This window comes from Sciurus vulgaris (genome assembly GCF_902686455.1).
Source record: "Sciurus vulgaris genome assembly, chromosome: 12".
Taxonomy (NCBI): Eukaryota; Metazoa; Chordata; class Mammalia; order Rodentia; family Sciuridae; genus Sciurus; species Sciurus vulgaris.
This window is the reverse complement of record NC_136473.1, coordinates 3,171,585-3,188,218: the sequence shown is the minus strand read 5'-3', so window position 1 is coordinate 3,188,218 and position 16,634 is coordinate 3,171,585. Positions and strand designations below refer to the sequence as shown.

The 16,634-nt window shown below is 33.4% G+C and overlaps 1 protein-coding gene across 2 annotated transcripts in view; it reads left to right on the top strand.

Annotated features, from left to right (window-relative positions):
• Positions 1 to 16,634, top strand: part of ARID4B (AT-rich interaction domain 4B) — a 139,221-nt gene that overhangs the window by 78,598 nt on the left and 43,989 nt on the right. For both annotated transcript variants that reach the window (XM_079106851.1, XM_079106852.1), the window contains 5 exons: positions 6,022 to 6,160; positions 9,969 to 10,048; positions 12,377 to 12,453; positions 13,454 to 13,608; positions 16,556 to 16,628. In XM_079106851.1, coding sequence (XP_078962977.1) covers positions 6,022 to 6,160; positions 9,969 to 10,048; positions 12,377 to 12,453; positions 13,454 to 13,608; positions 16,556 to 16,628 — 524 coding nt within the window. The remainder of the gene's footprint in view (positions 1 to 6,021; positions 6,161 to 9,968; positions 10,049 to 12,376; positions 12,454 to 13,453; positions 13,609 to 16,555; positions 16,629 to 16,634) is intronic.

Below are 16,634 nucleotides of genomic sequence, written 5' to 3'. Positions count from 1 at the left end.
TCTTACTTATGAAATTGGGATATTATTATTACTGATTTCTTAGAGTTGTTATGGAAATTGAATTCATATCATTAATGTGTTAATATAGTAAATACAGATAGTAGAGTATCTCTTAACCAAAATACTTGGAACTGGAGATGTTTCAAATTTCAGAGTTTAGATCATTCGTGTAAACTGTACTGGTTAAACATTGAAAGTTAAAAATGCTCTCATTTCAGAGCATTTTGTATTTGGGATGTTCACCCTGAAGTAGGTAAAAGCCATCCATCATAAAAAATAACAGAATGAACCAAACCTCATTACCCTATGTGAATGTATGATTATGCAAATGGTATGCTGTTACTCCATGTACAAACAGAAATAACATGTATTCCATTTGTGTACAATAAAAATAAATGAAAATAAAAAGAATGGAGGAAGGAGGGACTTTATAGAGGGAAAAGAGGGGTGGAAGGGATGGGGGGAAGGAGAAAAATAACAGAATGAATCAAATACCATTACCCTATGTAAATGTATGATTACACAAATGGTATGCCTCTACTTCATGTACAGAGAAACAAGTTGTACCCCATTTGTTTATGATAAAATAAATAAATAAATAAATTACTTTCCTTACCCCCCCAAAAATGCCATCCATCATGTATTTACATGAAGAAAAAAATTCATGATGAATTAGTGTATCGCCTGAATTCATTATATATGCAAATGTGTTTATATTTATATAAAAATGTATATAAAAATTCTTCTTACTAGTATTTACATCTGACAGGCAGGATGGGTTTTTCTGCATTATCTGAACTTTTTAAAACACCATCTCATATTATATTAGGAAAAATAGTATTTCATTTTGAAAAAAAAGTACTTGCTATTTAGACATACTTTAAATTTTAAATACTTTTTTTATTATAGAGTATCACTTAGACTAATGTACAAAAATGATCAAAAATTAGGATCTATTAAAAAGTCTGTTTGTTAGCTAAGTTGTCTCTTTTGAATATGAGAATTAAGGTGTTATGGAACAAGTTGATCTTTGCTTTGTAAAGACTCTAGGAAACAATCTGAGTTAGATTTTTCTATGAAGAATTTCTGTGTTTAATGAGAGATTTGCTGTTGGGATTGTGTTGTACACATGCCAACTGTGAAGGTAGGTAAAAGATTGAGAATTGCTGTTGCAGAAATGAAGCCCAGTTTGATCTGTAATCTTGTTTTACTTGCTGTTGCTTCCCGCCTACTAGTGAGGTTGGTTGTTCTCACTGCTGAGGGACCAGTTAATGCTGTGCTTGCTTAGTGTTTGGAGCCTTGGTGTATGAGCATCATAAATAAGTACCACAATTTCAAATACCCACATCCTTCAATCTAATTCCTTGAACTTCATTCTCTTTCTTCCAACTCATTCTCTACAACAAAGTCTTAGACCTGGATATCTCAAGACTGCTCATCTCAACTTCATTTCTGTTTTTAATATGCTGCTAAAAAAGTCTTCATTATGGTTCTCTGATTGCCATTCAAAATGTATTTTTGTACAAAGGTAAATAAAGTTGTTTCTTCACAGGATTCCATTGTTGTAATAATCTATCGCTACCTTTGTTTTCTTTTAGCAGCTGCTAATGTACATACTAGTTAATCTGCCCTGTTATTCCAGAATCAGTTATTTTTGACATCTTCCATTTAATTGACTTTATGTTCTACCTTTAATTCTAATAAGTTCATGTATTTTCTTCTTTAATTATGATCATCTTCTTTGATTGTTTAAAGTAAGTGATGTTTTTGATTAATATGTATTTATGCATTGTGGGAAGACATAATTTTGTAATGCCTCCCTCCCCTAGTTTTTTCCAATAATCTGGCTAAAGAATATGTTACTTGCAGTAGTAGAAAAGCAGTCTTCTTGCTGTTACCTTTTTCCCCTTCAGAAGTAATGATTCTTGCTAACAAGGAATTGTTTATGAGTATATGTTTTATCCAGTGACAGTGCTAAGATTAACCTGATGAACTAAAGATTTAACTCGGTATTTACAGGTCTATAGATCTTACCAAATTTTTTATGGATATATAATTCACACACCATAAACTTTACCCTTTTGAAGTATATGGTTAATGGTTGTTATTATATTCACAAAATTATACAGTTGTTACCACTGTTTAATTCCAGAAGTGTTTTTGCTCTTCTATTTTGAAAGGAGAATTTGATTGTAATCTCCTTCATAACTGTTTTTTTCTTAGTTTTGGCAGTGTTGGGGATTGAACCCAGGGCCTCACACGTGCCAGGCAAATGTTGTACTTCAGCTGCATTCCCAACTCTTAATTCCTTCTTGATAAAAATGGAGAAAAAAATTAAGATCCTTTTATTTTTTTCTTGTTATTTTTTATTTGTTAAAATTCTTTAAGTGTACAAGTCCATATATTTCATATTTCTCAATCTCTAAGACCTGATATACATTGTTAGTTTTCATGATGCTATATAGCCCTTTAATTTATAACACACAGGGTATGAAGTAAATATTGACTAGCCTGAAATAATAAAGGATTATTGAAGTTAGAATTGCATTTCAAAGACTGATCTTCGAAATTCCTAGCTCAATTGCATTTCATCATTTGCCTTTCTTTGGCCCATGTCTTATCTAAAGTTCTTTCTTGATTTACAACTTATTTAATAGCGATATGTGATCACTTTTAGTATTATGGTAAATATAGATTACTTTGTTTCCAGTGGCATCAGATTTTATTTCATAGAGGCAGGGCATTATTTTACTGTGGCTCTATAAATAAGTACTTTGCCACCAAAGAAAAAACAGTGTTGAAGGTGTCTAAAGATCAAGTATGCTCTTTAATTGTTTTTTCTCCTCCACCCCATCCTGCTATACATATGTAATGTGATCTGAGCATGGAACCCACATGGTGGGCAAGGCTCTACCACTGAATCAAAACCCTAGTCTCTTCATATATATATATATATTTTTTAAATATATATATATGAATTTTTAGTTGTAGGTGGACACAGTGTCTTTATTTTTATAAGGTGCTGAGGATCCAACCCAGGGCCTTATGCATTCTAGTCAAGCGCGCTACTACTGAGCCACAATCCCAGCCCTCTTCATATATTTTTTTTTCTTTTCTTTTCCTTTTTTTTTTTTTTTTTTTTTTTTTGTGATGCTGGAGATTTGAACCCAGGGCCTTGTGCTTGCAAGGCAAACACTCTACCAACCAAGCTATATCCCCAGCCCGCTTTTCATATATTTTTGAAGCTCATTTATTTTAGTTCATCAGTTTATTGAGTACTTGTCTTGCATAAATGATTTCCTGGCTAAGCTCCTCTAAAAGGAAATGTTAAAGGAACTATGGGCATAATCATATAATTTGCACTGAATGTATGTTTTAAGAATGAAGTCAGAATTACCATAGTATAAAGAACAAAATCTTTTCATTTCATTTATTTCATCAAGTATTTATTGAGCACCTGTGCTGTGCCAAGCACTATTGAAATACTTCAGGTTATTTCAGTGAACAAAACAATTATTTTTAAAAGTCTCCGCTTTTAAACCTTAAATTCTCTTCATGGAGGAGATGGACAATAAAGAATAAATGAAAATATGTAAATTATACAATAATTTTAAATACTGTGGAAATAAGATCAGGACAAAGGGAGGTAGAGGGAATGAGCACATTGTAAACTCGAAGAAGGTGATCAAGGCAATCTTGCTGAGGGGACATTTGAGAGACACTTAGAGGGGTAAGTGTTTATCAGTTTTGAGGGGAAGTCAAAAATAGATGAGAATAAGGTAAGGGGCTGTTGGAAAGAAATGAGATCAGGATTTTTTTTTTTTAAGATTAGAAAAATAACAGTAAATTGATGGAAATAACAGTATATTGATGTTAATGAATCTAGAGGAAGCAGAAAAAATGGATACCAGAGAGTAGAGGAATCATGTTAGGAGGAAATGTCGAGGAGAGGATTTACTGGTTCATGGGTGTGGATGGTTTTGTAGCACAGTGTGGAGAGTCAGTACATAAGGTAGATGGATGTTTATGTAGATCAACAAAAGTTTTTTGTAAAACTTTGGGGTGTGAAGTCTTCATACTTCTTAAGTCTGAAGAAGTTAGAATTTTGATATTCAGAGAACTATGCTTGCCCCATAAAGGTCAGCTTTCTGTGTTTTACTGATTTTTGTATGTATCATCTGATGTTGTGATTTTCTAGCTTGCTAATGTTACAAAGGGCATCCACGAACCCTAATATTAGTATGAGACTTAAGTGACAAAATAGCAGTATTGATGTTGTCGAGTTTGGTTGTGCTCTATATTTATTAGAGGGTGGAGAGATTGATATCATTGCTCTGCAGAAGCTCTTCTACTGAAGCAAAAAATCAGACTTTGGAAGTTTGTAATCATTACAATCCAAGTCGTGTGCCCATATATGTAATCTCATGCTTTGCAAATAAACAGGCTTCTTGAGTTTTCTGGTTTCCTACTACCTGCTTTCTAGGTGGGCATTAAACTTATTCAAGTGCCATTTGAAATACAGCACTTTTAGTCTGTAGCAGACTTTGAAAATTTGCTTTGTTTCTACCGGGACACAATATGTTATTTACTTGACTGATAGTTGAAATAGCTTTGATATTCTTCATATAACTCAGATTATTATAATAGTTTTTGCTTCATTTGCATTCATATTGCAGTGAATATCAGTATGATATTTTGGGAAGATATCAAAGATGAATTCAGAGTATACTGGTTTTGCCCCAATCAGACAAGTAGATGAATCACTTTAAAAATTTTTGTTGTTGTTTTGGTGCAAGGGATGAATCAAGGGCTTTTTTGCCTGCTCAGCAGGTATTCTGCTGCTCAAGTACACCCCCAAACTCAATCATGTTCAGAGTTTTAAAGTAGTTAATCTGTTAGTTTGCATTTTTTTCCTATCAGTGATCTTAGTTATTGCCAACTTTCTCAAATTTTTCATCATTGTAGATAATTAGTGCTAGCCATTATTGTTTTATTTTACAAAAGAGTGTATTATATTTATTTTACAAAAAGAACATTTTTATTCAGTCAGCATTTCCTAGTGTCTTTGCTTATTCTGGACATTGTGAGCAGTCAGAAATCTTTAGCACTGATTGAACTTTCTTGGGATCACATATAAAGTAGAATATCTTTGTTTTATATTTTGTTATTTTTTTTTTTTTTTCCTTTTGAAAATTGCTTTTTACTTCACCTCAGACATCAAGGAAATAGTATCTGGTTTTAGGGCCTTCTTTTGTCTTTTGTCAGGTTAACAGTTTTCTAATTTACTAGTCTAGTATTGTATATTACTATGTGGTGATTTTTAAAGATAATACAAAAGAACCATATAGACAGCTTACAAATTCCTGTTTCTTATTTATTTGATATTAAGGATAGCAGTGGTGATCTCTTACCAGACTACCTCCTTTCTCCGCTCTAATCTCTACTTAATAAAGATCTACTAGGTCCTTTTTAAAATTTAGCTGGGAATGTAAAACGACTATCTTCTGAACTCCTGAAATCTGAGATTGGGATCTAATATATATATAAAAAAAATTTTTTTTGGTAGTTGTAGATTAACAAAATGCCTTTATTTTTTATTTGTTAATTTGTATGTGGTGCTAAAGATAGAACCCAGTGCCTCTCACTTGCTAGGCAAGTGCTCTGCCACTGAGCAACAGCCCCAGCCCAGGATCTAATATATTTTAGTGTAGTACTGAGATATTTAATATGGGCCATCAACACTTTGGGGACTTGGGGACCAGTTATTCTGACCTTTTGTTTCCCCTTAATTTTTTGAAATGGTAGTAAATAAACTTGAAAGGTTTTTAGGAAGTTCGATATGCTTTTCTCTGAATATAAACTCTGTTACTCTTTAGAAATTTAGGAAACTTTAAAATTTAAATTAGCCATTTTGTAAGTTTTAGGAAATCTGATAAAATTCTGGAACACCTGTATTCATCATTGGGATGTTTATTTTTTCTAAAGATAAATGGAAATATCTTATTTTTTTTCTCTCTGTAGACCAGAGGAAGAGTCTTCATCATCCTCCAGTGATGAAGATGAGGATGATAGGAAACAGATTGATGAACTACTTGGCAAAGTTGTGTGTGTAGATTATGTTAGTTTGGATAAAAAGAAAACACTGTGGTTTCCAGCATTGGTGAGTAGCTTCAACATTAAAGAGTTGTTCAATTTTTAGGTATGTAAGTTTATGAAGAAAAGAATTAATTTTCTTACTGGTGTTTTTCATAGATGCAAAATGAAATTTTTCTAGCATCACGTTCACACAAAGATTACTTTCAAAATTGCCTTTAAGTATAATGATTTCTTGATGGCATTTAAGAAAAAAAGCAAAACTTGGTAATCTTAGAAGCTAGGTATATGACAGTTGCTTATACTATTCTATTTTGGGTAGAAAGTTCATAATGCAAACTTGTAAAACTCCAAGTCTGCCATGAAGACTAGACTACAAAAGAACAAACTCAGTTTTGGTTGACATCCATTTTCCCCATACTTACTGGGCTAGGGCATTTGGTTGGATCTCACTTAAGTCTTGCCTTTTTGGTATTTCCTACATAATTATAACTGTAGTTATCTATTACCCAGTCTTTGACTTTCTTTATAATAAATTCTTTTATCTACCTACTCTTTCATGTTTTCTCTCCAAAATTACAACTCTGTAGGTTGACTGTGTAGAATTTTCTCGTTTTTCTTATCTTTCTGAAATTCTGAGGAGATAGTGCTTCATCATCAAGAGTATCCTCATTATTTGTTCCTAGTTCAGTGCAACTCAGACAGTGATGGCAGATGACAGAAAGTCTTTTGAACTTTATCTCATTGGTATTGCTAACCGCTAACCTCTGTAGCAAGTTGCAGGTGCTCTGTATAAGAGTTTTTCATTTTTGTTTTTGTTTTGTTTTTGAGCAGTACTGATGATGGATCCTAGGATCCCTTGCATGAGAGGTATGCTCTTTGCCACGGAACTACATTCCCAACCTCGGATAATTTTTCTTCAATTTTTAGAAAGAGAAGACATACTGGTGTCTTTGAAAGACTTTAGTACGTTGGCTTTCAACTAATCTTTTGGGTGGACAACATCATAATTTTGTAGTTCCTAAGGCAAACACAGGCTTTACTAATAGTCATATATTATACTTTAATGAAGGTTTAGCTCTTGTGTCAGTAAGCATGCATTTTTTTTTTTTTTTTTTTTTTTTTCGGTACTGGGGATCGAACTCAGGGCCTTGTGCTTGCAAGGCAAGCACTCTACCAGCTGAGCTATCTCCCCAGCCCCAGCATGCATTTTTTTAAGGCTAAGGTATAATTAGATAAGTTATTAAAAGTTTTAAATTTCAAACAGGAAAATGATAATGAACAATCAATATCTCTTCAGAATTATCTTGAAGTCTTAAAATGATGTGTTCAAATTATGGCCTCTGATGATTTTATCTGAAGACCATTGTTTCATTTGTGTCTAACACTGTTAAACACATCTTTTACAGCTATGTCCCCCACACACTTCCTTGAAAATCTTTAACCTGAAGATCCGTTGACTAAATAAACTAAGGTTACATTGCAGATACCATTCTCACCTCTAACAACTACTTAGTTCTCAGATATCAAGAGATAGAAAGGGTGAAAAATTATTCCCTGATCTCTGTTTTATGTTTCACTGCCTTACTAATAGTCATTAACCAGATTCCCTTAGAGTGCATTTTTCTTCTGCTAAAGGCATTTAGTAAAATTTTTATATGTTCATGAGGTTCTTTAACACATATTTGTTAAATGAGGCACTTTTTTGTATGTTAAGCATTGTGCAAAATGTTTTACAAGGATTGATCCATTGAATGAAGTAAAGATTCTTTGTTCTTGTGTTTAATTAATGTTTTTAAATTCTTGGTTGAGAATCTGCTAACCTTTATTATCATCTTATTTTCTTCTACACTGAATACTACTTGCAGAAACTTTAAAATACGGTATTCAGTGTTTATGTGCATTTGTATGAAAATGTCCATCATATATATAAACTTTTATATATTTGCAGTTATTGATGAACTAAAATAACTAGATTAATCATTGCTTCTCAAATGAAAAAGAAGGAATGAATTTTAGAATTAGAAACATCTTTCTTATATACTGTTGTCTACAAGTGAGGACTGTCATCCTTTTCAGTTTGTATGTTTTGTAGTTTTTATGCCAAGTGCTAACTAGTTCAGTGTTTGGCACAAAATAAAGCACCCGATCAGTGTGAGTTTTTATTAAGAAAAATAATGAGGGTGCTTCTTTGGTTTGATAAATATAAATATTTTCTGATGCCTTTACACCGCCCCCCCCCCAAAATCCATGCATCTATCCAACATTTATTGGACATTTATTATGTACAGAGATTGTGCCGATAACTCTTTACAGATATTCTGAAGGTAGGTATTATTATTTACCTCATTTGGAGGTAAGGAAACTGAATATTAACCTGAAGAGTTAAGTAATGTGACATACTTTGGACTAATAAGTAAACTGAAAATTTAAGTGTCAGTGCATGTGACCATTTCTTTGTTTTTTATATCAGGGATTGAACCCTGGGGCACCTATCCACTAGCCACATCTCCAGTCCTTTTTCATATTTGATTTTGTGTCAGAGTCTCACTAAGTTACTTAAGGTCTCACTACATTGCTGAAGTTGGCTTTGAACTTGCAGTCTTCCTGCTTCAGCCTCCCGGGTTCCTGGGATTACAGGTGTATGCTGCTATGCCTGGCCATTTTTTGTTCTTGATGCAATAAAATTCTTTGTAAGAATTCTTTTTGAAAATATGTTTAAAAAATGTTTTGTGTATCTTTTTCTCAAAGATAAGTAGCTTATCCTCTTTTTCAGTTTTCTTCACCAAGTGCTCCTCTTCACAACTTTAAATGTTTGTAATTCAGAGTATGTAACTGTATTCGCTTTAGGGTCTTCATAGCTTCACCCCCAAATAAAACAAAGCAGTGTCTTAGGGACCATGAAAATTACATGTGGATGAACAGGATAAAATACTGATTCGGGTTCTGTAATATAAAATAAGAATTAACCACCTTCTTACGCAGCACTGTCAGCACTGGACAAAACTCTCCATTTGCACAGTTTGCAAAACCTGTAGCTTAGAAAGAAAAAAATGGGTGACTTTGTTTCACAGGCACCATGTTTTCGAATTTAGGGCCTTTGACTTCCAGATTTTTATTTTAGAATCTAGAGTTGGGCTGAACTATAGACTTGTGTATTCGTCTGTTTATTATCTCAATTTGGATATCATTTAGCTGCCTCAGAACTTAAGCCCCAAATCTCCTTCCTTGTCCCTTGTTTTCCTTTCTTGTGAATGTACTATCATTTGCACAAGATACAAAACTGAGTGTCCTCTTCTATTTCACCTTTTACTTCCTTAATTTTATGGTTTTTCTTACCCATTTTATTTGCCACTGTTGCCACTCTCCATCCAAGCCACTGTCTCTTGTCCAAGTGATTGCAAAAGCAAAATAGTTTAATTCTTGTTCGTTTCTTGTTTGGTATTTTTATAACAGCCAAAGTGAATTTTTGAAAGGCAAATCTATGATGGCAAATTCTTGAACTAGGCTTCCTATAAAGATCTTAGATTTTATCTTAATAATTAATATGATCCTCAAGACTCTAGAAACTCTGGACTTTATCCTTATCTTGGCCCTGGTACAGCTCTACCTCTTCTCTCAGTTCTGCTGAGAACTGGTCCACAGCTTCATTCCCATCACAGCCATGCTTGTTTTCAACACTCTCCTGAACCAAAAAATTGTAGAGCTGTCCAGAGATGGAAGGATGTATGAGATCAGTATAAAGTTACATATGTGTTCCTACTCCCCTCAAACTAAAATTGGTTTTAAACTCTTTAAGTTTAAAGGAATTTAATCAAAAGCTACATTTGTAATTATCTGTGAATATGCTAATAGTCTCACACTTTTTTTTAAAGGTGGTTTGTCCTGATTGTAGTGATGAGATTGCTGTGAAAAAAGATAATATTCTTGTTCGATCTTTCAAAGATGGAAAATTGTAAGTATCATTCATTTGGTTTGAAAAACCTGTCTATAAATATATATTCTTTTCCCCCTCCAGATAAAAATGTTAAGGGATGAGTGTTATTTCCAGTGACTGTAGGCATTCATTTTTCATCATACACAATGTTTCAAAGAGAACCATTTTTCACATTATTTTAGAGATAAAAGAATTTTTTTTTTCTTTTCTTTTTTTACGATGCTGGGGATTGAACCCAGGGCCTTATGCTTGCGAGGCAAGCACTCTACCAACTGAGCTATCTCCCCAGCCCCAGAAAATTTTTTTTAAACTGCTGGGGATCAAACTCAGGACCTTGCATATACTGTGCAAGCACTCTATACTCTTTTAGTAGTCTTACAGTGTCTTTCATTACTCATTTTGGTCTTTTTTCCTAAACAAAACTCTCAGTACTGTCTTATTTGCCAACATTTGCTTATTTGCCAGCATTTGCTGGTAGATGGTGATTTGTTGAGGCTTTTTTTTTTTTTTTTTTTTTTAAATACCAGGATTGAACCCAGAAGTGCTTAACCACTGAGCCATATCCCTGGCCCTTTTTATATTTCATTTTGAGACAGGGCCTTGCTTAGTTGCTATGGCTGGCCTGGAACTTGTGATCCTCCTGCCTCAGCCTCTTGAGCTACTGGGTTATTGAGGCAAATTTGATCTCTTTTTAGTACTAATAGACTTACTGACATTTTTTTATGGTTCATTGTTGTCTGACTTGTTAGTATTTTCTGATATTTCTAGTTATGTCTTAATAGTCATAGTGATACCTGTTGGATAATATTTGGCTTTTATATTAGTCTGGAGGATTAAAATGGATTGCATTAGTTGTATGTAACATGTCAACAAAGTTTTTTCTCACATAAAGAGATTTTGTAGCTGAGTTCTTAAAATCTGTGTTGTCTCCACTGCTCCCCCTAAAGTTCTTTGACTAGAGAAGCCAGGTATTTTGTGCTGAGCCTTATCTAGTGTTGTCACATTTACGGTTTGGTTTTAAAGTTGTCAAATGTGATTTTTAAAAATAATGTATGGCCAGACACTGTGATGCACATTTGTAATCCCAGTAGCTCGGGAGGCTCAGGAAGGAGGATCACAAGTTCAAAACCAGCCTTAGCAATTTAGTGAGGCCCTAAGCAACCTAGTGAAACCCTGTCTCAGAATAAAATCTAAAAAGGCCTGGGGAAGTGGCTTAGTGGTTAAGCACCCCTGTGTTCATTTCCCAGTACCAAAAAATAATATTTGAAGAGTCATTATGAGGTATCATAAATTAAATTATGCCTTGAATTTGTTTCACAATAATCCAGTTAAGGCTGGAGACTGTAGTTGAGATTTCTGAGTGGTTCTGAGTTTACAGTTACTGTAGTTGGGTGGTGGATACATGGGGGTTCATGGTACAATTCTACCTACTTTTGTATATATTTGAAAATTTTAAAATAAGCTGCCTGTAATTCCAGCTACTTGGGAGGCTAAAGCAGAAGGATTGCAAATTCAAGGCCAGCCTCAGCAATTTAGCAAAAAGTAAAAACACTGAGGGCTAGCCATGTAGCTCAATGGTAGAGTAAGTGCCTAGCATGTGCAAGGTTTTTCAGGGTTCAGTCCTCAGCACCACAATGAATGAATGAATGTATTAAAAAAAAAAATGAACTGTGCAATGTGTGGAATAGTTTTCAGGCATTTGTGGTTTGATTATCAGAAAACAAATCCACAGAATGATTTATTAGGGTAAAATAGAGAATACATATTATAATATCGAACCTGTCCTGGTTGTTTTTATCTGACCTTCCTTTTGGTTGGGACTTCCATAAGTGGCCTCAGAGTGCACCTTAGAATTTTTTTGAGCTGAGATTCCAATTTGAAAAAATTATCAAAAGAACATTTAGGGCTGGGGAGATAGCTCAGCTGGTAGAGTGCTTGTCTTGCAAGGCCCTGAGTTTGATCCCCAGTACTAAAAAAAAAAAAAATTAGATTTAAACTGGTACATATTCTTCTTAAACTCATTTCTCTTGATTATGACAGATTTTTATTGTTGACTTCTTTTTTACTGGGTTTGTATATTCTGTTATCTAAACATTTTTATTTATTACTGTATCACTCTGAACAGTTTTCAGTATTTTCAGGCAGCGGTTTCTTTGATATCTGGAAATTGAGGGTTTTTATAATATTTCTGAAGTCAGGACCCTCTCATAGATCTTTACATATTTTAACATACTCTTCATCATATGATTTGGGACTTGCAACCCTACTTTCATATATGTAGTATCTTTCTTTAGTATTTAATTGACCAAACTCTGTCATTTTTTTCTTTTATAATTAATAATACAGTACTTCAGTGCCAAGAAAAGATGTCCATGAGATTACTAGTGACGCTGCACCAAAGCCTGATGCTGTATTAAAGCAAGGTAAGGATCTTGGAATGAATGGTAACTACTATAAAAAGGCCTCAAGTGTTTTTGAAGCTTACGTTTTATTTTCTTAAATTTTTTTGATGTTATGCTTTTAAAATTATATTTGATTCTATGTGATTTATATTTTTAGAATCTTTATTTTGGGGGTGGCTAATATTAGGGGCAGTATTCTGGAAAAATGGGAAACAACTGTATCATCAGGTGTTACTATGGCTCTTCTAGTAAATGAAGACTGCTATCAGGAGTTGGTAGAAAAAGGAATCAAAATAATTTTGATGTGTCATCTGACACTAATGAATGTACATTCCTAACCATGAGGCCCTGCTAGTTATATTTGATTGATGAATATGCTCTAATTGCATTTGTTGCTTTATTGTTTGGTTTTGTAAATATTGTTATTTTATCTTTGCCCTTATACATCAAATTCAATAATATGCTCTGTAGTCTGCCTCAAAAATCATTAAGATTTTGTTTTGTAATTTATTTTTGTATATTGTGAAAGAATAATTGTGTCCAATTAACTTTAATTGAAGCCAGTGTTATACTTTTAGTTTAGATTTATCTAGAAATGTAGAGAACATTTATGGTCAATTATCCAGTATTTCATTGTAACAGTGGCTATGTGCCTTGTATATGTAAGACTATTTAATAATTGTTGGATAAAATATTGAATGACTATGTTAAAGTTGTTTCAGTAGACAAGCTTAATTTCCATTTAAAAGAACAAAATTGCTTTTCTCATATTTGTTTGAACCTAACAAGCCTTCCAGTGATGTCAGTTTCACTGTCTGTATACAGTAGATACCAGAGGCCTTGGATGAGTAGGACTACATGAACTCCTTGCAAAAGCAGCACACAGTGCCTGGAGCCCAACAAACAACAAATATCAATTGTTGCAGCATAGTTGTGTTTATTTCTTTAACTTGTTAAATATTCTTAGACAGTTTCAGTTGGCTAATTTCTCTAGTTCACATATTTTGTGGTCTTTTTCCAGCTTTTGATCAGGCACTTGAATTTCACAAAAGTAGAACTATTCCTGCTAACTGGAAGACTGAATTGAAAGAGGATAGCTCTAGCAGTGAAGCAGAGGAAGAAGAGGAAGAAGAAGATGATGAAAAAGAAAAAGAGGATAATAGCAGTGAAGAAGAGGTAAATAAAAACAGTTGATGCTTTTTAAAATTACAAATAACAGCTGCTTAGGTCTTGATATGAAGTCATTAATCACAAATATTTTTAACATTAGAAATACTTCATATAAAATTCTATTTGTTAGATTATCATAATTGAATTGTTTGCTTACCTTAAAATAGAAATATGATCTCATGACATTAAAAATATTTAGTATAGGTATCCTAGTAATTCAATAATGTCTTAATCTTGCTGAGGTTTTGGTTCATTGAATGATTAATGAAATATCACCCAATTCTTTAATATGCTTCTCACTGCCACATACATAGGAGAGCTGTCACTTCATGAGTTGTTTACTGAAATATTGAGAAAACATTAAAACATATTTTCCATTATTAAAAGAAAAATCAACAAATGTAAAGATTAATATCTCTTTAATTCAGAGAATCTTAAATAATGTTTTCTAATACAAATGGGTAGCACCTATACACGTATATGGATCCACAAACTAAAATCTTAAATTTTACTGTAACTAGTGCTTTAGGCCTAGCAGCGACTGGCTCTCATTAATGGTTTTCTAAACAACTTTATAAAAATCGTTGAGTGAGTGGTGCAGATAGTGACAACTACTATTTTTGATCATGAAGTGAACTGTGTTTAATGTGTTTAGAAAGTTAAGGTAATTTCTGTCAATATATTATATTTTTGGTGAGTTACGAAACTATGCCATTTATCTATAGAAACTATTAATGAAATAGCATTCTCTAGGAAGTTATATTTTACAGAACATAACTGTGACAATGGATAGTGTAAAATTTTCCCTACCTCAGTCTGTTTCAACTCCTTTCTGTTTAATGAGCTAAATTCCAGTACCTCTGCTAGTACTACTTTACCTTCCTTTCCTTAGTCCCTGGGCACATTCCTGTTTGGTTTCCAAAACTCTGTTTAGGAACCCTCTTTGTTAAGGAAAACCTATGAACCATTCCTTCCTTCCTTTTCCCCACTAATTTTTGTTGTACATATATTTGTTATTTATATGCATGTTTACATACAGTATATATATTTAGGTTAATTGCCTGTCTTTGTTTTTGTTTTTGTACTGGGATTGAGTGATTAAGCACCCAGGATTTTAACTACTGAGCTACATCCCCAGTCTCACTGGGTTTGTTTAAGGCCTCACTACATTGCTGAGACAGAATTTGAATTTGTGATCCTCCTGCTTCAGCCTCAGGAGCTGCTGGGATTATAGGAGTGTGCTACTGTGCCTTGTTTGCCAGTTTTTTTTTCTCCCCTACTAATCTATAAGCTCCTCAAAGACAGGAGAGGATCCAGTCTTTATTGTCTTTATGTACTTAGTGTTTGCCATGGTGCATAAGATTAATGGATGATTGGTAAATACTGGTTACCAAATCTTTTGTTATTAGATTTTTTACGTGTGTGTGTGTGTGTGTGTGTGTGTGTGTGTGTGTGTGTGTGTTTTGTGGGTGTTTTTTTTTTTTTTTTTTTTTTTAATGGGGATTGAATCCAGATTGCTACATCCTCAGTTCATTTTAATTTTTGAGATAGAGTCTTGCTAAGTTGCTGAGACTAGCCACACGTTTGCAATCTTCTTTCTTCAGCCTCCTAAGTCATTATAGGCATGCACCACCATGCCCAGCTTAAAAGCAAACCTAATACCTAGTTTAAGAATTTTCTTAATTAAAAACTTCACTTAAATATATTTGGATTAGGACAAAGTTTGACAATTTAAGTCAAACATTGTACCACAGTGTTTTAAGATAATGTTTAAAAAATAGACAACTGAATATGTTTCCAGTTACCTTAGCAAAACCCAACGTATGCACCGAGAAATACATACTTGTCATAAGGATATCAGTGGCTTTAATTTTTTATTCTCTACCTATCTACCAACTAGAAACCTACTAGTTTATCATTATGTATTTTTTCTTTTAATTTTTGAATTTGCTTTCCTTTTGCTATATTAGCTTTTAAAATTAAAGGGCAAATTTCATTAGAACAATGATATGTTAGGTACATGATTTTCCAAATTTTAACACTATAACAATGCTATCTTTAGATTTGTTGAGCATATCAGCATATATTTCAGCTGGAGTAACTCTAAAGCCTGGCTTTATGTTTTGAATAATTTTTTTCTGCAGTTACTCCTAATCATGTTCTGTAATGATAGGCTCCGTAGGTTATTTTTCTTTTATTTGATTCAGCACCTAGTACAGTGCCTACACTTACAGGTGCTCATAAACTGTATGTTGAATGGATGAAAATCATTGGATTGGTGAGTTCCTCAATCTTACCTACTACCCTGCTCCTTGCAGGTTGCTTCAGGACCAGCTCCCTACTGCCACAGCCCTTGGCCACAGCAGCAAGAAGCTAGTCCCTCCCTTGTAATTGATAAATCGGGGAACTATTTTATTACTTGAAGATTTCCCTAAGTCTGAATCTTCAGGTATTGTAGATCAAGTTTGTTCCCCACTTTACTGATTATATAAGCTTGAAGTCTATACAGTGGGGCTGCATATAATGAAGGATACTTGTAGTAATAGCTAATGGGACCTATACTTGTATAGTTCCTTGAGGAGTAATAATAAAGTCAGATTTTACCCGATTTAATGTAAGTAAGAGTAGGTCTTCTTGAGTCTGTGACCCTGATTTAAAGAATAACTCTGATAATATTAAAAAAGTTCATGAACAATCTTGCTAGTGTCTTTTCTTACATGAAAATTATGTTTGGAAACCTATTGAGATACCTTTAGGACAAATTCCTCTGTACGCATAAAATGTTTAGACATACCTGGTTTTGGACAGCTTTAGTGTTAAGAAATATTTTTTATTAGTTAAAACTCTTGAAATATTTTAATGAGTATTAGTTTGGTGTTGGCAGGATGTCTGCTTGTATTATTAAAATGCTGAATTGAGAAAAATAATATCTTTCTTCTGTGATTAAAATTAGGAAGAAATAGAACCATTTCCAGAAGAAAGGGAGAACTTTCTTCAGCAGTTATACAAATTTATGGAGGACAGAGGTGAGT